General features: G+C 41.5%; 1 protein-coding gene across 14 annotated transcripts in view; it reads right to left on the bottom strand.

Moving 5' to 3' along the window:
- HDAC4 (histone deacetylase 4) overlaps positions 1-26,022 on the bottom strand; it is a 258,653-nt gene that overhangs the window by 158,835 nt on the left and 73,796 nt on the right. For all 14 annotated transcript variants that reach the window (XM_071747136.1, XM_071747134.1, XM_071747132.1 and 11 more), the window contains one exon: positions 2,077-2,148. In XM_071747136.1, the coding sequence (XP_071603237.1) occupies positions 2,077-2,148 (72 nt within the window). The remainder of the gene's footprint in view (positions 1-2,076; positions 2,149-26,022) is intronic.

The raw sequence follows: 26,022 nt of genomic DNA on the forward strand, positions 1-26,022 counted from the left end.
CAGGATCAATGATATTTCCTTGCATTTACAAACATGCCAAAGCATCTTTCTGCTTTTTTCCAAACACTGTGCTTCCAGGTTTTAACTATCACACTGCAAATTAATCAGATGGACATTTCTTGCATATGTATGCACTCCAGGGCTGAAAATATTTCTCCAAAATTTAGCAGAAACTGAGTAAGAGAAGGGTCTTGAGTGAAAAGCAACCACTACCCAAAGCCAATGCTGATTCTTGCATAAGGTCACATTTTTCATTCCCAGTCTGTCCCACCCTTCACCCACTACATGAACTTTCCAGCACAAGATCAGGAATACCCACAGCTCAAACACTGGCAGAAATCATTTGACAAAGAGACACCACTGCCTATCTCACATCATGCCCATGTAGTATGAGCACAGCTCCACAGTGCTGGACAGATGCTTATTTTTTCAGTAGGCATAGAGCTGAGCTATTAAAGGAGAATAATAGCTCAGAATGGACTCAGAATGGAGTCCAAAAGGTGAGAATTCCATGCATCCTGTATGAGTCCATAACACCTTTCAACTGGAAAAAACTAAGAGCACATCAAACTCTTCCATCATGATACTCAAGTTGTTAATCAGCATGAGACTTTATCCTGAAATACGTCTCAAAAGGAGACATTAAACTTTACAAGCAACAATGAAATCAATTTAAAACAACCAACCAACCAAGTAAGCAATGAGTGAAAGACTAAAACCCATCACATTCTGGCCACTGTCCAGATCTACTGGCCCACCACTGGCCATTGTCAGAAGAGGACTGACTCCCTTTGTGAGAAGTCAAAACTCAATCTAGCACATGGATACATATAAGTTGATCTGTGTTACCACAGCAGTCCCAAAATGAGAATCTCTCTCAGGGTTAGGAAAATATAACCTCCCTTACCTGACAGACAAGTTTTGAAGAACATGGAGGGAAGACAGATTTCTCAGAATCCAAAGCCAAGCTCTCATACCTGGTAAGAAAGGATCTCTTCCTTTTGCTTTTTTTTTTCCCCAACACAAAAGCTCTACCTCCTTAAAAGTTTCCTTCCCCAGATACACTTTTAAGCTCACAAAAAATCTAGGTTAGGTCACAGACTATTTCCCCTCCCCTTTGCCCCCAATCTACTGAAGTTGTTTTGAATAAGCTTCGTTTACATTTCCCCAGCTCGCATACTAGAAGCGCTCAGATCTTCAAGATCTCTTCCCTAATATAAAAGGACCTAAAGGCATTTTGGAAAGCAGCAGAGAAGGGAAGGTGGGTTTTTTGAAAACTTGAGCTCCTATCTGGTAAGCAGATAATGCTTCCTAAACCCAAATCATCCCTAGTATAAATATCTCTATCTGTTCACACCTGGAAACAAAATACTTTTGGATGAGAGAAGGAAGAAACACACAAAATGGTAGCAAATTGCTTTCCACAGCATTTCATAGAGTGTGACCAAAACTTTGGCTTCCATCACTTGAAGTGCTGCAATTGGGAGCCCTAAGATCACTCTCAGCTCCACAAGGATCAGGCAGCCTCTAAGATAAGCACAGTGGTTGCTGTGCTTGCTTCAGATCAGAAGGAGTAGACCCAAGAGATTCTGTAGCAGGATCATTAGAAGAGGGAAGAAAAGCAAACAGCCCAGAGCCCAGAGTGAGATGCTTTGATCAGCCTGTTTTTGGCTCTCCTTCAACACATGGAGATTTCTCCTTAATGGGAGCAGCAACTCAAAAACATACTTTGCTTCGAAATGCTCATTTTAGGCTGCAAAAAGACTCCTAAGGAGCTGCTTTGTTCTGCTCTCCAGTCCTTTCTAAGGGGCTCCAACCAGGTCAGACTCTCCTTACCTCCCTCTCAAGAGTGAGAGCTGAGCGATTTAAGACTCCCAAGGCTGCTCTGGCTCCATCTTTCCTCCACTCCCAAATCCCACTTGCTCAGCCTGGGAAAGTAGATGTGTGCAAGTTCTAACACACTTTGTTCCAGCATTTTGCATTTGCATTCTGCTCTCCCACTTGCAAGATAGAGCTGCAGAATATTTTACCGCATTCCCAGAATAGGAACAACATTTAATAAAAGTTTCTTCTTACCAGAGCTAGGCATGTGGTTCACTCTAGGTGGATTCAACAGCTCTACTGGCTGGTCTCTGCCAGAAAGTCCATCTGGAAAAAGAAAAAAAAAAAGAAAAAAGAAAAGTCAGAGCAACCCTTCGTCGAGATGAGCTATTTTTAGACATTCCATTCCAAGCAGGAAAAAATAAAATTAAAAAAATCACTAACCAATTATTAGAGCAAACTAGAAACACAGCTAGCACAAATCAATACAAACAAGAATACTACCAGGACAGCAGTGTAACAGCTGCTCACACTACAGCATAAAAGATATTGCAGTTCAAATCACACTCAGGTTCTCCTAGTCTTTAAATCCACAACTGGTACCAATTCCAATCCAAGGCAATAGCATGTCATTTTATGAACCTTACCAAAGAGTAACTAAATCCCAGTTCATTCCTTGCTCAGAGAACTGAGAGTAAAGACAGAGACAGAGGTCTGTGAAGCTAAGTTGAAGAAAGCCTGTAATATGCCAGTGAGATGTTAAGGAAAACTGACAAATCACTGCAGGAGATTAAAATGCATAGACACGCATAACAAGCCCCATTTTGCATAAGTTTGGATTTCAGAAAGGCATTAAAAACATACTTTGTAAATGATATGCAGAAATCCATCCTGCTGAAGCAGTTTTCTAGTTAAAATATTTCAAAGATTGTATCTTGCATTCAGGTAGAGTTAAAACAGAAGCACACGATACCTATTGCTGTAGACTGCCAGACCAGATTTTCTAGTCACCCATTCCCCTCCCACCTTCCCCTCCTCCCAATAAAAGCTGAGGGGAAAAAAAAAAAAAAAAAAAAAAGCCAAATTATGTATTCAGTACTTAGATGATGAATACCTGAATACAGAAAACTTATCTCAAACCCACTTGTCCCACTGTTAATATATCTCCACCTTTGCCAGTTCTGTCTCACTCGTTCTTTAATGCCTTTCTGCACTTGGTGCTGCACTGCAGATATAATCAAGCCAAACCCTGTCCGGAGACATCAAAGAAGCCACGCCATCTCTCAGTCAAAAAGAAGGACAGTATTACAGAAACGTTAAGGTGTCAGTGGAGCCTTAAAAAAAACCAAAGCATATACAAAATGAAAATAAATAAATCATTAAATCACACTGTTTTGTTTTTTTTTTCTTTCTACATTTTTCTGTTCTAGGTTTCTGGAAAGGAAGCATAGTTGGGTCTTCAACACTTGTTTGGGTTTGCCTCCAGTGACCAGACCCAAGGATTAGTGCAGCCTCAGGCAATATGTCAATAAATAAAACCATAACCATGCTGGGTTCTCCTTCTGAACCAAGTCATGTAGATTATTCACCCTGCAATTTTTTTGACTTCTCACCTGCTACTTCTAAAGCCAAATGAGTGGCTGGGCTTGCTATACCTGAGCAGCCAACCTCTGATGCTGATGGGATGGCACTTGGCCAGCTGAGCTTCCTCTGTGCAATCAGCAGCAAATGACATGAAATGAGTTAAAGCTTTTGCTCTGTTTCCATGCTGAACACACCAGCATCACTCAGGGACCACAAGCAGCTCCCAAACCCCATCTCTTCAACCTGCCAACAGGTTTAAAAAAATAAAAAATAAAATATCACTCTGCTGGGTCCTACTAGCAACAAAGCAACAGCTGCCCAGGCAGGCAGGTGGCACCACACATGGATCCACTCTGGCACAGGCTGTGGCTTGGCCAGAGAGAGCAGCTGGGAAAACACAAAGGTGAAAACAGCCCTAGGAACCACAGCATTTTCCTGGGGAGCAGAGTAATTTCAGCTTCTCCACTGAGCTATTTCAGATGAAGATGAACCTTCAGAGGAGAAGGATCCATCTGCAAAACAAAGCAGCCCTGGACCAGCAGCCCAGGCGCTCTGCAAGACAAATCGGGGTCAATTTTGACAAAAACACCCATTTGCAGCAAGGCTGCTGGAGGGAAGGTGCCCTTCCCCATGCTAAATCCAGAGGTTCTGAACAAGTGACATCTTAAACCTGAACCTCCAGCAGTACAAAGCTGCTGGCAGAGAACAAATGCCAAGAGCCCACCAATTCCTGCCGTGAGTCTGCAGCACCAGTGATTTTGGGAGGCTCACCTGGCTGGCCAGACCCCAGAGCCTAGCACCTGCTCAAAGCTGTCAGACTGCTTCCATGCCATCCAGACCCAAAAAGGCATCTTATTTTGTTCTCCATGGACCACCTCCCTCACTGTTGTGAATTTCAGTCTCACCAGTGCACCAGAGATCACTAACAAAAGAATTGGTCGTGAGGATCAACAACCAATGGTGGTCATGAGATTTTTTTTAATTCTAAGAAATAAGATACCTACATTTTTCAACTAATTTAAAAACAAAACAAACAGATCCCCACTTACCCGATCTTTGTTTCAAAGTGAGTAATAGACTAATCACAGAACAATGATAAAGAAAATCTTTTAAAGCACTGATGCCTTTAACACTGGAAGCAAAACCAAACTATTTAAGACCAAGGTTCCGTATTTGCTGCACTGAGTGATTAAAAAATAAAACTCTATTTAGGAGGAGGAAACAAAGAAAAAGAAAAAAGAAGGTTATTTGTATGGTTAAAAAAAGGTTAAAATAAGATGTAAACACACAAGTTGGCACATAGTTTGCCTCCTATTAAGGGGTAAGTCATCTCACACCCCAAGCATACTAAATGCATGCACCCAGCTATCACAACACAGCAAATATGTCATCTGTAAAAGCCTGTTACCATATTATTTTGGTTTTTAAACCCTTTGTATTGGCATGTCCAGACCATGATCATTTCACCCTACTTACTCCTGGCAACCTACCTACTTCTTTCCCAGACCTCTGTATCTTCCTCTCTCCTGCAACTTGTAGGTGGGTACCACAAGGTACCATCTTTCCTGCAGGAGAACAGCTTGGAGATCCAGGCAGGCCCAACTCAGCCTCACCATATGACCCAGGACATTCCTTGGGCACCTGCATTCACTCCCTCTGCAAATGCACCATCACCCCTTGATGGGGAGGGGTGAACAGGAAAGCCTGTAGGTCACAGGTTGAAGTACCCAACTACCATGGCTGTGGTGCCAGAGCATTCTCATGCTGTGCTTACAGGCAAAACAAACATCCCCATCATCTCCACGGTTTTTAAAACACTGGGAAGCAAAGCAATGTTGAAGACATTTCCATTTACTCGCTTTCCAGCATCTAGAGGTGTTTTGGATTTGTTTAGGGTTTTTTTAAATTGAAGTAGTTGCAAACACACACACATTCTGTTCTATTGCTCTATCTGTACATACACTTTCTCTCTTATTACAAAATACTAGCAGCATTTTGCTGCTAGTGAAAAAGCAAGGATCTCATAAGGATTTTCAAGCTCAGTTTCTACAACTACTACGCCTCATTGCAGAAGCAGCACACGTTTAAGAGAACACTTGTCCTGTAACCAGCCTTTCCAAGCTGGAATTTGAGTGCTGTCTGACTTTTCCCAGCAGCATCCCAACAGTCACAGGCCAAGCCAAAAGTTTTTACTACAGTCACCTTCATAAAATGCAGGCAGACTCTATCTGGTTTCAGACACCCCTTGCTGCCAGCATACTGCAGAAGATTCTGAAAAATCACAGTCCTACACCAAGTGACCTACTTAGGTTTTGACATAGTCTTTTGCTCAGGACTGTGGTGGTTGCAGTGTCTGTACAACTCAAAGCTGTGATGCTCCACACCACCAATGAGCTTCACTGACCAAAAAGGTGAGCATCGCAGACTTTAAAGTTTACTGCCCATGCAGAGTTACCATGGCTTTTTGGGCCCAAAAATAAAGCAAAAAACTGCAAGAACACGAACTTGGTTTCTCAAAGCAGTTAAACATTCCTGTTGTCTCCTCTGCTCCCTAGAACAAGCTCATGAAGCTCAAAAAAGCTAATAAATCCTTTAATTTTAAGAGACTAACTGATCAGTTGGTTAGGATGGTTGAAATAACATTGCATTTAATGAAGCATTATAGTAACTGCCAACAAGATACTGACACCAAAAAAAAAACAAACCAAAGCAATAAAAACCCTTACACATTCTGAAAGGAGCAGAAAAGTCCATCTACACCAGTCTGAAGGAAGGCTTTAAAATCATATCTGGCCTACATTGATTTTTGACCAAGTACTAAAATCTACACATCCAAAATCCCCCAGGATTCCTCCTCTGCTGCCCACAACAGCACTTGCTTTGATTGCTTCCTTCTCTCTCACACAGACAAGGTAAATGGATGCCAAATTTGGGAAGAATTATCTGCAAAAGAAACTTTCAGACCTGACCACTGCAAGATGTAGGGGTTTGGAGTCCTAGGCTGTGATTAGTGCTCTATACAATCTTATATGAGAAATCCCTATGTTTTGCATATTCAACCTCATTTCTTCTCAGATTCTGTTGTACCATTACACTGACGATAAACAGGTCACCTGGGGTAATCTAGGCCTTTAAAAAAAAGCATGTTTGCTGCTGCTGCACTGAATATTCTTATTTCTGGATACTCTCTCCTAAATCAGCTGCTGTATAACTGACCTTGTGTGACAAGGAAAAAACCATGATTGTTTTTGCCAATATTTAGAAAGCACTAGCAATGGTCTAGGTCAGCAAATGCCAAAATGAACATAATCAGTTTCCATTACATAGAAGTTTTCCCTCCTACTTTTACAAAACATTCAGCTCAAATCCTCTCCACACTTCACCATCTATCAACAGAGAAAGCTTAGCTATTACAAAACTAAAACAGAAGACACTAAAATTATCCATGTCACACACAGCTCAGTAATTTTATCACTGTTACTGCCTAGAAGGGATCTCAGGGGTGCTCCTGCAGTCACCAAAGACGGACAGGGGGGGGAAGCAGTTTGTCTTACCATAGGGGACAGGCAAAAAAAAGTGCAAATTAATAAAACTGTGGAACCACGAATGGACTCTTTTACAAGCCCAAACCCTCGTTTGCATATTACTGAGACAAACCAGATTACCTACTAAATATTTTTAAGCTCTCTACTGGACAAATATTTCCTGAGCTTCTAAAATAAGTGTCAAGAAATTGCCCTCTTGAATTGCTTTTGTATGAGTCAATCTAATGATTTCACCAAAACTATCAGAAAAGTTCAGGGGTGAGTTGTCTCACTTCTACCAGGGAGCCTGAACCAGAGATGAAGTGGTGCCTACAGATGGTCCAGTCCAAGATGCTTGCAAAGGAAAGATAAACTACACCATCCATTGAGCCTGGAAGGAGGCAGATATCAGCCTGATTTATGACTCAACTTAGAGAACATTTAATGTAGCTTAATTTCCAGATGGGTATTTCTACTCATTAATTAATAAGATGAAGCCATTATTCATTGATGGGAACTCCAACACTTTATTTTTATACTGTTCTGTTCCAAAGAGTTGTTTAAGTTACTTAAAAAAATATAGCCAGGGCAGGTTTCAGAGTATTTGGGTTTGCAGGATTTAAACATCTCAAAAACTGCAAAACAAAGGCAAGATGGCTACAATATGCTGCAGAATAAGACAGAAACATGTACAGATAAAACTCTCAGAAAAGATGAAGCAGCAAACAAACAACAACATCCAAGGGAAAAACAAAACAGACACCAATAAGGAAGGTCAGCTTTATTACTTAAAAAAAAAAAAAAGACAAGTAATGAACATAAACAGGAGGCTGAAGCTTTTAGTGAGCTCTTACTGTAAGCAGCTTTACTATAATTAACTTTGATGAGTTTAAAAATGCAGAGCAGAACTGGGAACGAAGAGGTTATTTAAATAGTTTTTCATATATTCAGAATTTTTGACCTGATGCAAATCACCCTGGCCTACTTGAACTCCATGAGTAAAGTGATGAACAACCAACAATTATCTTCAAAGAACATCCAGAGTAGAGGAAAAGTACTACAGAGCTGTGGAAGTAAAAACTTAAGAGAGGGAGGGGAGAAAGCCAGAAACAAAGGGTACAGATGGCAGTACTGAGTAGGATTTGATCTCCTAAAAGGATGCTTTCAAGAAGCATAACAAAAAAAATCAAGTAACAGGAAAAGCAAAAAAGATGGATCAAGGTGAAGCCGAAGGCAGGCACATGATTTTTTTTTTTTTTCTCTGTCAGTGTGTCTGGCTGGCAAACTGGCAAAAAAAGTTTTGGTTTTACTGAAGTTTTATCAAACAAACAAACTAAAGCAAATCCTTCCTGTGAGGCTCCATGGGGCACACCAGTAAGAAAAGCATTAATCACCCTAACACAAGTACTCACCTGGCTTAAAAAGCCCACTCCATCATCATCTGCTTCTGAATCTATTATATCCAGCACATTGCAGTTCAAAATTTACTGGTAAGAGCAGTAAAGATGCATTTAAAACTCAGTTGTGCCCTCCCACCACAGAGATCTCCCCTCTTTGGAGCATGAGATGCAGAAATCAGTGACAAGCTGACGAACTGGTTTGGATTTTTTCATTTCTTAATGGTGAAGTGTGCAATTACATGCTAAGAAATACATGGCAAAGCAAAGATTTGGAAAAAAAAAAAAAAAAAAAAAAAAGCAGCACTTCACAAAACTGAGCATCTACCAATCCACCTTGGCAATGATGAAGAAGACACAAGTTTATTCCAGGATGCATTAGCAGGCACAAATGCAAGGCAGGGATGGGTCATTACTCAGGGATGTGACAGTTTCTGTGGCTAAAGCTTTGCCCTCAGTTTCAGATTCAACACCAGAAGATGAATTGCAAGCAATCATGGAGAAACCTCTAAGAAAAGATTTTTAAAGAATGAGATAGATGGTCTGCAGAACTCAGTAGTTTTCCCAACATCAGCCTGTTCTCAGCTGAGGGAAGATGATACAGTGGCCCTGAGACTTTTTCAGGATGAGCAGTTATCTGTTAATGCAGGGAGTTTGAGACTCTTCAACCAAAGACATTTCTGCTCTCATTTAGTCACATTCTTTCTGGAGAGTACTTGAGAAAAGGCAAGGAATTATGTCTCCTGTAAGCAACAAGTCCTCAAACCTAAGAATTTGTCACTGTGCCAATCTCTGCCCTCTACACAAGGCAGCTACTACCACTTGCCATCCACAGTTTGGTGTTCCTTTCCAAGCTGGTTTTGGGGTGGGCTTGGAACAAAAAAATGCAAAATTTCTGATGGACTTGAATGTTCTAAGTGATACAGTACTAGGAACTAGTGCTTTTTGTTTCCATATTTCCAGTTCCTTGATAAGAAAAAAAGAGTGCAGAGAAAAGCTGTTGAGAAATAATACATCTCAGAAAGGCATCTGCAAAAGTCCAAGCAACTGCTGATGAATTTATAATCATTTCTTTGCAACCCACTCACAAGCCAGTTACAAGATTATTTTGGCTACTTTTTCCCCAGGAGGATACAGCTCAAAAGTGCCCCTGTGCCTTCCAAACCAAAATAGAAAGAAGCTGTAATTTCTCTGTGCCAAATCAATACAAAAAGCTTCAAGCAAAACAAGGTGGCTGACAGTAAGCTCAGGATAAATAGCCATCAGTCGGCATCCAAGAAACCATCCCAACAATAACCTTTCAAGAGAGTGCATCAACATTTAAAATTAAGCTTTTGCCACAGACAGAAAGGGGACATTTCTGGATCAATGACTCCTGAATTCGTAGTTGTCATCAAGAAAACAATTACCTTGCTCTCCTCATTGCCTTCTAATAAAACAATTGTGAACTTGTCTCACAAAAAGAAAGATCCATTCCCCGTCTCTCCAGCCAGTTTTCCATCTGCTTCACAGTACAACTGAAAGACACTTAAACACAACAATACTGCACTTCATAGAACAGCTCAAAGACAGAATCAGACTCACAGTTATCTTCACTCAAGAGACAAGCTGCTGTGTGCTTGAGCAGGGTTATCTTCAAAGCCTCTACAAAGAGTAGCAGGACCAGCTTTCACCATGCAGTGTGAGCAGAGACTTGGAGCAAGCCCCTGGCTGCCCCACTTCCCGTACTTTCCCCTTTCCTGTATTTTGATTGCATCATGGAGCAATCTGAGCACACAGGCTAGATTTCTGGGGGGAATACACCTCAAACTCAACCCAAAAAACCCTAACAACCTCCAGCCACTACCAGAGACTCGTATGTGAGGGACTGGACTAAGCACAGTCCTAAATCAAGCTTCTTTTGAACCTCACACAGTCCCCCATCAGCATCATCTGCTACCCTCCATGGAGCTAAGTCTCTAAATGGTACTTGCTGTGACAGGGACAGGTTCAGGGACAGTTCTTCTCCATGCCTTCTCCCTCACTCAGCTCAGTCCCTCTGATGAAGGTTACCTAGCAGACTACAAGCCAGTGCAAGTCCCAGCCCTTGTCACCAGGCTGCTGCCAGCAGCTGAGGAGGAGACACGAGGAGTCACTCAGTATGAGGAGTGAGTGCACACTTCACTCCTACTGGCACTGTTATGAGTTATGTGCTGTCTCCATTAGATGTGTAATACCACGGCAATCTTGCAGACTTCTTCAGGGCCCCAAAATATCTAGTTTTTCCCCCAATATCGGTATATATGTTCCACAGCCACATCATAAATAGTATCTTGCATTTTATACATCAGCTGGGGGGGGGGTGCTTTGCTGAAAAACATGCCAATAGTATTTATCTGTGTTAGTTCTTGGCAGGATTTGGGGTAAGCAGGTGGGTGGTTCTGGTCAAGTGTCTTGCTGTGTTTCTCAAACCAGAGTACCCTTGGGATACCAGGTGGCTAGGACAGGTTCACTAAGGAATAGAAGTCTACATCTCTGATCACTATGCACAGTCCACCAAAACATCTTGACTTGCATACTAACAGCTATGGTGCATAACAAGTTAAAATATTAGTAATGAGAATAGTAATTATCATGGACGCATTATTTATTTGTCTACTTACTCAAAATTTACAGAGGAAAAAAAATGTCTTCAACATTTACAAGAAAGCAATTAAGGCAGCGAATGGATTATTTCTCTTTAAACCTATGAGAAAATGCTCAGTGCATATTTCCTCTCTAATTTGTCTGCACTCAAGAATCTATTTTTGGAAGTCTCCCTAGACTGTATTGTAGCACCACATGTACTGTAATGGCATTTTAATTAGCCCAGAGAGCTGGAAGATGCACTATGCATCCAAAAGAGAAGCAGCCTAACAAAATGAGAGCATGAGAGCATCCTTCTCTTCCCTTCTTAGAGATTTACAGCAGCTATCAAGTTGAAATAACAGTTAGGGTTTCAATTGGAATCAACTGCAACTGCTCTAAAAATTGAGAGCATTGCAACAGCCTATAGAATTAAACAAAACCAAACGTATTTTAGCACTATATACTCATACTTGAAAGGTGGATGGCAAGAATAAAAGGCTACAGATGCTCACAAGCAGAACACAGAATAGAAGGAAACAATTAAAAAAATACATACACTAGAGTTAGGCTCAAAATATGTTAGGTTTTGGCCTGCAAGTATAATCAAGAAAGCACACAGTTAGAGGAAAGCTAAGCCAACCCTGTTTATATTGGGTTGCTCTGGGTTGGGGTTTTTTATTATTTTTATCTTGTTAGGATTACTACTACATCCAAGATCTGAGTTAGCCACTTTCCATTGCCAGTGAGTGACATAATGCATAAACATCATCAGCATGGTCTTGTGTATATTTAATTTGCTGTAAATCTGACTTTTTACTTTTGATGAAGCAGAAAATAGGTCAGGCTGATGTCCATCTCAGTTACAGAAAAGGCTGATGTATCTAGAATTGTAAAACTCCTTCGTGCCCTGAATACTGATTACTCCAGACACATTCCAAGCTCCAGATGTCAGGTAGAGCATTCCAATGAAACCAGCAGCAGACCACAGCACTCAGCACCTCACAAGCAAGAACCGTGATGAAGTTTTAAGCTTTCTTAATATGAGCTTTCTTAATATTGAATATTTCACAAGAGTCAGAAGATACTCAGGCATAACATCTTCAAGAGCCTTGTACTGCTTTCCTGCCCAGAACCTCGTAAAGATAAATCCAACAAATCCCACTTTGGTTAACATCAAGGTACAAGTAACACTCAGCAACAGTTAATATGAAAAGCAAACTTTAAAATATTACTAGGAAGTTACCCTAGAAGCCAAATACTTAAGATGTATTAAAACAGGAAGCACTGTGGTCCTCAAGATGTGGACAGATTAACATCCAAATGACAATACACTGCTTTTCAAATGCCAGAAAGTGAAAGTGTTGTGCTATACTTCCTACACTATTATTTTCCTTAATTCTCTGCAGTGGGAAGGTAACACAACTCCTACTAAACATGACAATCTTCAGTCTCTTCAACAGGCTCTGATGACTTCACCTGCACAAAATTTGAAAGATGTATCATTTTAGAAATCCATAGTAATAAAATAATCCTTTACATGTAAATGCAAGTAACCCAAGGTCTGTGGTAACTTATCCATTAGATCAAAGAGATAATACTCACTGAAAATGGTCTGACATAATTACCACAAAAAGGAACAGTGAGCCACTTCACTAGGCTTGCTTCCCCCTTTGGATAAGGAAAGTCAGAACCCCCCACAGCCAGCCTTTCCACCATCCCCCAGACAGACAAAGCATTAAGTGGGGGGAAAAAAAAATATAAAGAATTACCACATTAAAGTAATCACATGTATAGTACACATATGTATTTTTTGTTGTGTATTTTTCATTTTAAGCCAAAAATATTTATATTTCATGTTTCTTTTCATTGTATTACTCTGTAACACCTTTCAAAATCAGCTCCTTTGGTACAAAGAAAATAACTACAATGTCCAATTATGGACAAGCTTGAGCATGTGCTTGCAGATGTAAAATAAGTATCCAGCCTGGTGAGATCCCCCCCGCAGTGCTGTGTCCAGTTCTGGGGTCCCCAACACAGGAAGGCAATGGAGCTGCTGGACTGAGTCCCAGGAAGGTCACAAAGATTCTCAGAGGGCTGGAGCACTTCTGCTATGGAGCCAGGCTGAGAGAGTTGGGGTCGTTCAGCCTGGAGAAGACTCCAAGGAGACCTTAGAGGACCTTCCAGTACCTGAAGGAGCTACAGGAAAACTGGAGGACTTTTTACAAGCACATGGAGTGATACCATGAGAATGGCCTGAAACTGGAGGAGGGGAGATTTAGGTAAGATCTTAGGCAGAAATTCTTTGCTGTGAGGGTGGTGAAACAGTGGCCCAGATTTCCCAGAGAAGCTGTGGCTGCCTCATCCCTAAAAGTGCTCAAGGCCAGGTTGGATGGGGCTTTGAGCAACCTGGTCTGGTGGGAGGAGTCCCTGCCCATCGCAGGGGGATTGGAATTCGATTATCTTTAACATCCCTTCCAACCAAACCAATCTATGATTCTGTGATCCTAAGTCTTCATCACTTGTCACACCTTGGTAGCCTGAGAGATTACTCAATCTTACTCAGGCAAGAAGGAAAACCACAAAATACCCCTTCTCCCATTAAGAACCAAACACCTGCCATGCAAATGCACCCTGCCTCAAAGGTGTCCTGAACACCAGCACGCACCAGTTCACAAATGTGCTTCTGACTCCAAAGTTAGGAGCCAGCTCAGTCTGTTTCAGAACTTTAACACCTCCCACAGGCAACCTCCTCCACACTCAGTCTCTGGTCAATGTGAATGCCCAGGATCCAGTTACAGGCAGAAGAGCCTGATATCTCATGTCATACACCCAGTCACCCTGAAGCATGCCATACCAGGACAGCACTATGTCAGAGACCTTACTCTATTTTATTTTAGGCTTAACTTACCCAATCATTTCCCACAGTCTCTCTTCTGCAGCCAACATCAGAATTTACTTGGTGGTGGGCATCCAACACCACCTCCTGCCTAGTGCCACCTCAAGTCCCACCAGGACAGCTCAGGGTTTCCCCCACATGGAAAATGAGACATAGAATTGTATCCCTGTCTCCCCAGAGAGACTCAATGCATCCTGATCCAGCAGGATCTCCGTTTGTCCTGATGTTAAATCCACCTCAGGTGGTAAGGTGCCCACAGAACCAACCTGGCACCAACCCTATCCAATAGAAAGTCAACTACTATCAACACCAAGCTGCAAGACTTTTGTCCTAGTCTACCTGTTCCTGATAAAATACCAGCCATTATCTATCAGCTTTAGATAGTATGTGTGCAATATCTTCATGTCAGTTAATGTACAGATTTCTAAAATTTGGACTCTAGATATATTTAAATCTCAGAGGAAAAAAAAAAAAGGCTATAATTTCAAAGCATCTAAAAGTAGATTCCACTTTCACAGACTTGGTGAAACTGCAATTTCCCTACTTGCAAGCAAAAAGCCAAGACTATGCTGTTTATTACTATAAATATATTCAAAGATACATCCCCCAGCACGAAGCACTTCAATTTTAAAGGCAAGAGATTCATCAACTCTTATGGATAGCTTCATCCTTACTGCTTTTATTCTGTCAGTGAGCACACGCTCCTGGCAAGAGCGAAGGAGGGTACAATCTGCCACCATCTGCAGGGTGCTATCCATCTGAAAAGGTGACTGTCCTCAAGAAATTAGCATAGTCCAAGCATTAAACTTATCTGGGATATTATGTTCAGACTCTTTCAAGAGCCACTCTACAAAATGTTCCTGTTCCCTGCTAACTGCACACTGGGTTTTGGGTTTTTTTTCTGAGTTTTAATATAGCCTTTTATTGAAAGTGGATAAAACTTTCCATCCTTCTTGGTATGTGAATAGGGTAATGCCAGTATTTCACGATCACATAAAAATCCTTCTACAGGAGATGGGTCTTATCAATGCAAGGCACTTAATCTGCCAAGACAGGTGCCATGAACTTCAGCACACTAAAAAAAGCCAACTCCACAGGACCTCCCTGGCATTCAGCAGGAGAGGTGCTGCTGGCACCCAGCCACTTCACAATCACCGACTATTCAGAACACATGAATTCAAGTTTGATAGCTACAAAATCACAGATATAATGCCACTTTAATCAAAACTAATATTTCAGCAAGTTTTAAAAACTGATTGGTGATATAAAAATTGTGAGGAGGAAAAAAATTAAAAAAACCCCAACCTTGGAATTATCTGCAATTGTCAGTAGAAGGAGACCTATGAAACATATTTTAAAGGTAGGATAGAAGGCTGAATAACCTGCTTAATTTTCCCTTCTCTCTGTCTGAATAAGTTGTCAGGAAGAAATCCAGCTGAAAGATAGCCTGGCTCTTCTTTGAACGAGGACAGGACACTACATTCAAGCTAATGAGAAACCAAGTGAAGGAAAGGTTTGCCTCACTAATGAGGGAACAAACTGCATGTTTTATGAACCAAACAGCACAGGTTTCCTTCCTTATCCAAGCCCTACATTTTGCTAGTGCACATGCTAAATGAGACTCATCTACAAAACTATGTCCAAGCCAGGCTGTTTCCAAAGGCTCTGATCCTTTCCACAGCAGAAAAAGGAAGTGATAATAGCCCATTACACCAATGCTTTCAGAAAGCAGACTATATCAGGGAAAATTCCTGGATGAAGCAGAGGGTAGGGAGAAAAATGGCAAAGTAAAGTGATGCTTGGACCCCTTCCTGGACACTACTGGCAATGGGAACCATCTATGATTTCACTACTAAGTAGATGCCTTCTCACCTTAAAAGCTGCAGAGCTTTTTGAGTGGACGGCAGAACTGGAAAGAACAGAGGAAAAAAAGGAGAATTTTTTGTACAGAGACATGGAAACAAAACAGTCAGCAAACTGAGTAGGACTTGGGTTTAATGGAGCTGCTGGGTCCCAGGTGGCTGTCAAGAGAGCAAGGCTTCAAGTTTGAAGCTTCCAGAGTGCTCCATCAAGTTTTTTCTCTATCAAAACAAAAGCTAAAATACTAGGGAACCCCACAAACACACTCAAGTGAAAATATCATCCAGAGATCTGAGAAAGCTTCCAATTAAAAAAAATAAATAAATAAAATAAAATAAAATTTTAAAAAAACAAAACGCACACAACAACAAAACAGCACAGTCAGGGAAGCTGGATTGTCTGCTTTACACACAGCTTGTCAGAGACCTCTGAATCCAGAAGCTTAAGCAAAACCTCAGGAAGGCCCTTCTCACCTCCCTGCTTTATCACCAACCTTTTCCACCATGCAGGAGGACAACTTGCTCAGAAACAGCAGCTACATATGTGCTGGTGTATTCCATCTTCATCCTCTGTGTGTCACACTAACCACAATTCCCCACTCCCCCAGGCCTGGATGATGTTGGATGGAGCCTTGAGCAACCTGATCTAGTGGAAGGTGTCCCTGCCCGTGCAGGGGAGTTGGAACTAGATAATATTTAAGACAGATCTGAGTGAGATCAGCCTGATTCCCATCTACCCGGGGCCAGGGCTAGCTTGAGTGGGTCTTAAAAGCCTTGCTTCCTTCTACATCTTTTATCCATCAGGTTAAATAGTTCATCCTAAGAATTTGCACTGGGGTGTAAGCCAATAGTCAGAGGAGGGCTGGCAGGACTCATCCACACACACGTCTTCCTTGGGTACCAGTACAGCCTTGCAGCTCTGTCTTCCCAAGAAACTCATCCTTCCATGTGGTACATTCTCCATATTCATGCATATTACTATAACAGCATAAAATCTGTTGCTCACAAGTGAAAAATCAAATATTTTTGGTCAAACATTTAAAGGATCAGAGACAAGCTGCCTATTCTTATTAACAATCTAAACTTCAGTTCACCCTAAGCCCATTGAAGAAGGGATTCACATGTTTAAAATGCCACCCTCTCTTTCAAAATGGGAAAATGACAGGTTTTGTTGTCTTGCTTCGCTTATATTTCAAGTAGATGGCACATGAAAACATAAGAAATTAATGCACAAAGTTTAGACAGTTATTTCTGTGCAATCATATATTAGATCATCGAGACAAAGTAGTTGCTACAAGGAACTCCAGGGAGAAAGGCAACTGTTAAATCAAAATCACCAACTAAACTCAGAAATGATTGTGGAAGTACACAAATAAATTGAAATTAAAAGTACTTAATGTTTCCTTTAATTGCACTAAACACCAGCATACACACCTGGCAGTCATTTCCAGCCTTGTGCCAGTAAATCAGAGCAAGGTCCTCCGCAGGTGAGGAACACAAGCATCATCACTCATTACTCTCTGGAAAACTTACCTGACAACAGGAAAAGTTCAGCTTGTACCACTTCACAACTATTTAAGCTCAAGAAAGCTCCCAAGTGCAACCATATTCAACAAGAAGGTCAGGTACTCAGAAGCTTTCTCCTCCCCCAGCTTGATAGCCAACTCAAAAGGCAGGTTCCCCCAAATGAGGCTCTCCAGCTTCCTCAGTTTTTTTTCTCATAACAGGATGCAATATTTTACTTGCTGGCCATGTAGCTGAACATCAGAGAAGGTGCTAAGAACCACCTAAAGAAAGACATTTTGATGGGGAAGGAAAACAGAGCTACAATGATAACCAACTGAAAAGGCACAAGACCTCAAGAAGTATGAGATGTTTTATAGGGTGTCACAAGCATCCTGCTGCCATATTGTTCCTCTCCATTACACTCTAGGCACGTTATACTCCATTCATGAGGTTACAGGGGCTTCATACTGCATGCTTCCAGCTCTGACTTACTGCCAAATGCAGCCTCTTCCACTCTCCATTTTTATTTTTCCAAAGAAAGCCTCTTCCACTTTGCCCAGATCAGTGGGATGCAGGATGCTGGGATACACATTTCCATTTGGATAAACTGCGTAGATTTCCAAAAGCACAAAATCCTTGCTCTCAGTCTCCAAACTGTTGCATTTCTCATAAAACTGAGACTCACCAGGACAGGGTATCTTTTCTTGTCTAATAGAAATTCAGACTGGTTTATGCTTTGTTGTTGATGAAAGTAAAAGTATTATTCTCATGAAACTGAGACTACTCACAGAAGCCAGGTTCAGCCAGCATCTCAAGGGGAGAGACAGTGACTCACTCAGAAGTCAGCTCCCAGCTCCAAACCTTGGTACTTGCTTTGACTCACCCTGAGTCAACTGAAAGCCAACAGAAAGCTCTGGTAGACGAAAGCTTCACCAACACGATGAGAAAGGTACATTCAACATTTTTTCCCTCGCACACAAAATTTCTGGTTTTCTTGTTTTGTTGCAAGTAGGGGCTCAGCACAAGCTGGAATGTTTCTGTGATACCCAACATTTTTGTCTTAAAGCTTTAGCACAGTGGATCATTTTCCCATGCCTATTTAATACAGTAATATTAGTAGTACAGATTTGCTACAGTAACAGAACTTTAAATTTCATTAAACACAGCAACAGGAGAATAGCACATCTTGAAATTTCTAATCTCTGCTCTGTTGAGGAGCAACTATCATTTCCAAGCCAAGGAAAAGTCAGTCCATCCCACTATGAGGCCACCCCAAAATGCTGGACTTTGTTTATTTTGAACATATGTTCAGTATAAAGTCAGGCCCTTGGTCTGGGGTGGCAATGTCAGTGCAAAAATATATGCAAATCTCTCTCCATTTTAGCTTAAGGTTTATGCTGGTCAGTGGCTGCATGAAGCCAAACACCAACCCACTGTGCCAGGCTGCTTCAATAAAATTACATATGAGTCTCCAGTCCTCACCTGACCAGGACAGACTCCTTTCAGCCTCAACACCTTGTAAGACCCTTGGACTCACCTAACTGATGGGCAGCTTTAAACAACAGAAAGGCACTTGAACTGTAACAGCAAGAAACACACAAAAAAAAAAAATAAAAAAATCTGCAACTCTGTGTCAGAGTCTTGATATACAGGACAAAAGTCATGAAAATGTGTGTTAAGGAGTACCACTTGTCCATTCTTTTCGAGCATGTATGATTTTAGGTGCAACATGCAGTCTCATAAGGGACTAAAAAGCTCCAAGCAGCCCCAAAGACGACACTTGCATAAGTGCCACGGCTACACGATGTGCAGAGCGCACCAGGTTTGTCCACAGACAGCAGTGATGCACAATGAGGAATCTCAGGGGTTTTAACACCAAAGGGAGCTCTGGAATCCATGAGGATTTCTCTGAATGCAGAATCAGATGACTGCATGATGAAATACACTTTGTGTGTTACAAAATTAAAAAAAAAAACACAATAGAACAAACAAACAAAAAATGTTCAAAAATACATTCTGTAGAGGTTTCAATCTTCAAGTGAGATGAAGGTTTGCTGTAGGCCTTAACATCTTATCCCTCTCCCAACCTTCTTAAGCAGGGAAACTATGCAGATAAACTGCAAGCAACCACATAAACATCATGCAACCAAAACGGTGCTGGATCAACAGTGAAGTCCCCACTCCCAGCTGAGGAAAGTCTAGAAGAGCAGCTGCAGCAGCCCAACAGCCCACATACCATCACAAGACTCCTTCCGTTTGCTCTAGGGGTCTTTTCCCAACATTCTTCTCCTTCCCTCCGAAACAAAACCAAAAATCCCAAAGCTCAAGTAGAACTCAGTACTGATTTAAGACCACTGGAAACATCAGGCTTTAAGGTGCACAGGAGTTAACAGGAGCTGCTGCAGGTTACAGCCAGGAGAGATCCACACACAACTCCCACACCGCGCCGGCCGGGAAGCAAACGCGGCCGTCACCCGAGTGCTGCCAGCGGAAGGGAAAGCCACAGTGTCCCAGCTCTGGAGTGGTTTGACAAACACGTACCCTACCACAAGCAGGAAATTAAAAACCACAGCTAAATAAAACAAAGGCTGAGAGTTGCGTGCAACGCAATAAGCCAACTCGTAAAAAACAGCAGTGCCAAGAAGTGGCATCAGTCTTGGTAATCAAAAGATAACTGAAAAAAAAAAAAAGAAAAATCAAGGCATTTTTAAAAGTCCTTCCAGTTCTGTGATATTGGTTTTTGTTTGTTGACTGCAAGTAAAAAAGTATAAATTAAGATACTTCTTTTTACTATGTAAAATCCTCCTCAAAGTACCATTTACTCTGTAAAAATCAGAAAAAAAATTTTAAAAAGATTTTAGGTTTTGCTTTGTGGGTTGGTTTGGCTATTTTTTTTTTTTAATTTGAAGTTCCTCATTTCACTTTTCTTGTCATAAAACCAACCCTCCCACAGCTTTCTGTGTGCCCCAACCAAAAGTGGCACCTCCCAGAAAGCTATCAGAAGTCCATTAGAGCTTTGCCCAGCTGAAAGGTCTCTCCTTCCCACGGAAGAATAAAGACAATAAAAAATATTAAGTGAGGGAGTAAAGAAATCAAAATTAATCTCAAATACTAATGTGAAACAAATTTTCAAAGAGCAAGGTGAACATGGCCACACAATAACCTATTCCCAGACTGCAGGAGTCTGGGGTCCTTCCTGCCAATCTCACGGACACAGCACTGTGTGGAAAGAGCCATCCCACTGTTCCGATCCCCTTGGAAGCTGCACCAATGCCCTGTGGACATTAAAAATGTCAGAGAGCTATTTTATATCTACATTGAGGAACACCACAAAACAGATTCAAGACTTCTTGGGGTGGGAGGGAAGCGTGGCAGCTTGAAATCACCAAATTATTAACTGAGAGTTGGCATTAGAAGTATCCAAAAGCCCCACGCTGGTGCAACCAGAAGTGTCCGTGCCAAGTCCAAGCACTCACCCCTCTCCCATGCTGCTGGTGATTTTTTTGTTTTCAGCAGAAAACACAGACATGAGTCTCTGGGTTATGCTTCTGGCTCCGCTAAATAGCCACAAAATGAAAAGGCTCTGAACTAGGGCAGACTGGACTAAATAACCCAGTCTTTTTCAAGTCAGTGATTCTCTTCGTCCCAAGTGATGCTGCTTCAGAAGGAGGATTCTCTGAGGAGCAGACATCTGCTGCCTGGAGTTATGAGCTAATATCTTAAAGAATATTTTTCTTTAATATCCTTGAACTCTCTCTCTTTAAATAAATTTAAAAGTAACGTCTTTTCCTTCATGACACTTTTCCAAATTCATTTTATACATGTTGAAGATAACAAAATAGAAGGCTCATTATAGAGAAGACAATGTTATTACATAAATTAGCACATTTATATAAATGAATGTGCATGCATTGATTATATGCATGTAAAGATACAATTACTGTCCTAATACAATAATATATCCTATTAGTTTCCATGAATAGCAAGTAATAGTACGTTGAGTAAACAACCATTTAACAAAAAACATCAAGAAAAATTTTAAATGGTATAGAAAGAACCTGAATTTACTTGGAAATGTTTCAGCTGGAAATGCTTTTCTGTAAGCTTTATCCTCTCCTCTTTCAGGGTGGGAAAGAAGGACTCTAAATTGGCAGTTCCTTTAGATGGTGGGTTCCTGGTTTCCCACTACAAAACTGCCTTCCCTGCTTGCTGGCAACACTGGTGGCCCACAGGAACTGCCTCTCCCTGCACCATAACAATAATATTAATCTTGTGCATTGCACAGGCTGCAGAAGAAAAGCCCAAGGTGGGCACCAAACGCAGAGGAACATCCCTAGAACAGCCCTGTTACAGAATGAGGCCAAGGCAGGGGAGCAGGGGTTTGCTCTCCCATCTCTCTGCCCATCTGGGAAACCATGGCACACAACCCACTCCTCACTCCATGGTCCAGAGGGAAAACAACCAGCTCCCAGTAGTCATGGCATGCAGCAATGCACAGCATTCCCCAGCAACTTTCACCCTTTGGTTTCCACCTTAGATCAGTCCCTGGAATTATTTAAATACCGTAAGTATGAGATGTTCTCCTTGTGCCAAGACATTATCAGCAAGGTGGGATCTCAGGATGACAAAGTTGGCCATCACTAAGCAGTACCAGTGCTGGCAGGGGAAGGAATCCGCCAGTGTTTACCAGGCTCCAAGGCATTCACCACTAACAAAACATTCATATTCTCAGTTTCTCATTTCCTAGAACTGTTGCACAGTATTATCCTGAACATACTCTCCTACCTGTATGTTACTTAAAACCTAAAAACCTCCATGATTTCATACTTTGCTAAATAACAAATGCCTCCATCAGCTTTCACTGCATCTTCTAGTGTTTCACACTGAGAACTATTTCTGCTTTCTGTTCCTCCAGCCAGTGATGGAGAAACCAGCCCTGCTCACCTCTCGTATGTTGCCTTGCTGCCTTTTGTTGGCAAAACAGCACCTGGAGGCTGTCACCTGCAGTGACAGTCCCATCATACTGGCAGTGCCAATCAATGGTCTCCCTGAAAAAACTCAATTCTGGCCCACATTTCAATATGCCAAACACCCTGATAGCAAGAGTTGTTCCTCCTTTGTAAGCCACATGCAAAAGAGCAGCTGAAAACACTTGACATTTGTCAGTTTTGTTGCTCTAGATGAGATTCCCCCCTTCACTGTGTGTGGTTTTTCATTTCTTGGATTGGAAATGCATCAAGACAAAGCTAATCTCACTGTTGCTGAAGTGCTGTATGAGAAAAACATCATCTAAATTGAAGCCTTTGGAGGGGCTTTAAGCACAAAACTAGCAAGCTCAAGCATGAACAAACCCACAGAAGAGAAACGTGCCTCAGTTACAAGCTCTGCATGTAACCCACCCTCAAGCCAGCACATCCAACACAGCTTTAGCCAATGGGAAAACCCCTGGATGTGCTGCAGCCCCGGGCACCTCCCTGCCACCAGGATACTGCAGGCAAAGCAAGTGGAAGCAAAGAACTCCTGTTCATAAAGCAGCAGCCCTTTCCCAGCCAAAAACCTTGTGTTTTGATCCCTCTCTGCTATATGTTAAGAATTCACAGAGTAATGTAAGAGAAATCCTTTCTTACCTGTAATTCCTCTTCAGTACTCAAGACATGTACTTTGACAGTTCTCTATGACCGTATTGTTCCCAATCCACAGCTTAAAATTCATCTGTGCCCCTGCATCCTTGTCATCCTCTACTCCTGTCTCTGGTGTACATGAGGCTTGACCTTTTCAGATTACATTTACAGCGTTCAGAGTCTTTGTGAGCTCTGTTACAGAGAAAAATGAACCAAGAGGAATTTCTGGAATGGTGACTGGACTAGTGATGTTTCCTAGGGCAAAACACACACTGCTTGTATTCCAGCTTCCTAATGCCCTGGTAAACAAGAGAAAATTGAATGACAAAAGCAACCTAACTAAGCTGGAATCTTCTGAAAGATGAAAAACAGACTTCCAGGGCTGCCCACACCAAGTTAAGACATTGCAGCAGTTACTGTGCAAGAGTAGCATAAACAATGCTCCAAATGAAGAATTTAACAGAAAAATTAAAATAAAATAAAACAAAACAAAATAAAATAAAATAAAATATGCAGACCAGCAATTGTTATTTTCAAGTGAGGAAAAGCTAGGCATTTACTTCCAAAAGCATGCCACCATGTATCCAGCCTCACATTTCCCCTTTTCCTTTGTGCTGCAAATTCTGTACTTATTTTCATGATGTACTTAATTTATAGAGATACTTTCAACCCAGCTGCCTTGGAACCACCCAGAGTTACAGTGTGTTCCCAGGCTGGGGGCTCCTCCTGCTCACCCCAGCCTAAAGCAGACCTTCCTCTTCACTGCCAGCCCCAAGAGGGAGGCAGGAACAACTTTCCTAAAACACTAAATGCTTGCAATGCACACTCAGACCCCAAAACACTGGATTTACCAGAACTCCCACCCTGTGTGACATATCCATACAGCCACAGGGGAGTGCAGAACCCAGCTCTTGGGTAAGGCTGATCAGCTCCTGGATAATGATAATCCACCTCGACACACATATTTAGACCAGGCAACTCAAAATATCATCAAAATCAGGTTTCCTCAGTCCTAAATGCTCAATAGTGCTACAAAGCACCCATGTCCAACAGTGCTACCAAGAACACAAACAGAAAACACCATCAGCAGTAACATTAAGTTAGAGCGTGAAAGAGTTTCCAGCCTTCTGGTAAGTCATCTTACTGAATGCAAGTTGATCCTTTTCTATATATTTATTTATTTTGTATGTGCATATATTTGTGTATGTTTATGTTTTTTAATGTTTTTAACATCTTAATGATTGCAAATCAAAACCAGAAGGAGGAAGAGATGGTATAAGTCCAAGAAATGGCAGCATCCCATAGATTCCCCACCCTAGTCCTGCCACCTCACTTTGTACCTTGCCACTCTGCAAATCAGACTCTTATAAAATGTTCAGTCTCAAAATAATTCTCAAATAAGTCTCCATATAGTAAATTTTCAAATATTTCTTATTTAACTACCTGTTGGTATTTCCAGCACTGCACACTGAACAGACAGGAAAAAAAAAATGCGCACAGACAGCACTGTTACAAATCAGAGGCATTTGCCTCTGGTTTTTTAACAACTTTTCCTAAAATGCTACTACTATACACAGTCTATTCCTCTTGTCTTCTATCAATAAAATCTACTCATCACTGTCAGCAACAAAAATCCAACAAAAAAGAGCAATAAAAAACTGATAGCTGACTTGAAAGGAGACAGCTCACAGTGCAGAGGAATTACTGTGAGAAGGGAGATCAGCTGCACAAGACAACCCAACAAAAACCAAGTTCTGCTTGAGGCTAAAATTCACCTTGCTTTTAGCAGTTACATGAAAGCTCTACCTGTGAAAGTGAGAGCTTATGATATCCCTAAGTTTTTGAGTAAAGTAGCTAAAGAAGTTAAAGCCATCAGCAGAGCTTTGTCACACAGCAGATGAGATAATCCAGGTGCCAATAGGTACCCCTGCCCTCCCAAAACCAAGCATCAAGAAAGGCTCTGGGTGCTTTTAAGTGCTGTACACACAGTCCTTGCTATCTGAGAGCCATGGCCTGAAAAAAAACATGAGGAAGCATCCTGAATTCTTTAAAGGATGGCTGACTTTTTCATCCCAAGAAGTGAAAAACTTAGGTACACCAAGAAGAGAACAAATTATTCATGGGCTGCAAAGTTATTGCACTCATTCTTAAATTATGGTTACAGCCACAATGTGGTTTCAACCCTGTTCAATTACCTCCAGCTAACTGGAGAGCTAAAGATATGTGTGGGAAGAAGCTTATGTAAGCTACTCACAAACCCCAAACTAAAAGGCCCCAAGCAGACTATCCCACAACAGCTGGTGACATGCCACCACCATGGAGGTGACATCTCAGCTCTGCAGAGCAGCACAGTTTAGTGACCTGAACATAATCTCACAGATAGGTACAAGGAAAACACAAGATGCTCTCCTCAAGCAAGAGAAACCCATTCTGCTATACCTACATGAAAGAAAAAATAAAGCACACGCATAGACCCCGACCACTTCTACATCACCTTAGACTTAAACCCACATAGGAAATACTCGGAAGTGTTAAAAAGCACCCAAAAAATTATTTTCTCACCTTCCTGCTGGCTGAAGACATTTCTTGTGTTGCAGTGTATATAGCTTGGAATAAAGCTGTTGACCCTCACATGCAGGCCTTCAGATCACACAGAGAACAGCTTAATACAAAGCTGCTGAGATTTCCAGAAGTTACAGGACCCAAGTTTTCTGTGTAGCTTGTGTTGTAATGTCAATCTGAAATCTTAACTGATTTTTTTTTCGTGACACCGTAGGAAAACTCATCCCCAAGAGAGTCAGGACAAACTCATACAGAGCATCAGGAACATCACATGTGTGCCCACTTTTGCTAAACACTTTGAAATGCAAAGTTGTCAAAGAGCAAGTGTAGAGTTCTGTGCTTCTCAGCATGTTCAAAAATTCTATTGGTGACGGAATAGTTACACTCATTGGAATGGTTCACTTGGATGCTCTGAGTGACCTGTAGGAGAGTGAAGGCTTTGGAGTGGGTTTTCTCAGTTTTGCCCTGTTCAAGTGCTACCTGTTGGAATGGCATAGCAGAGAAAGTTTAAATCACAAAAATTCAGATTTCACTCAAGATGTAAACGATAAGGTGAATACTTTTGCCTGAAGCCCATAACAGACCCTTAGACACAGGTGCTGCCAGACATGGAGAACATGCAGTGATGTTTGTAAGAAGACATGT

Source organism: Heliangelus exortis, chromosome 6 (assembly GCF_036169615.1).
Source record: "Heliangelus exortis chromosome 6, bHelExo1.hap1, whole genome shotgun sequence".
NCBI lineage: Eukaryota > Metazoa > Chordata > Aves > Apodiformes > Trochilidae > Heliangelus > Heliangelus exortis.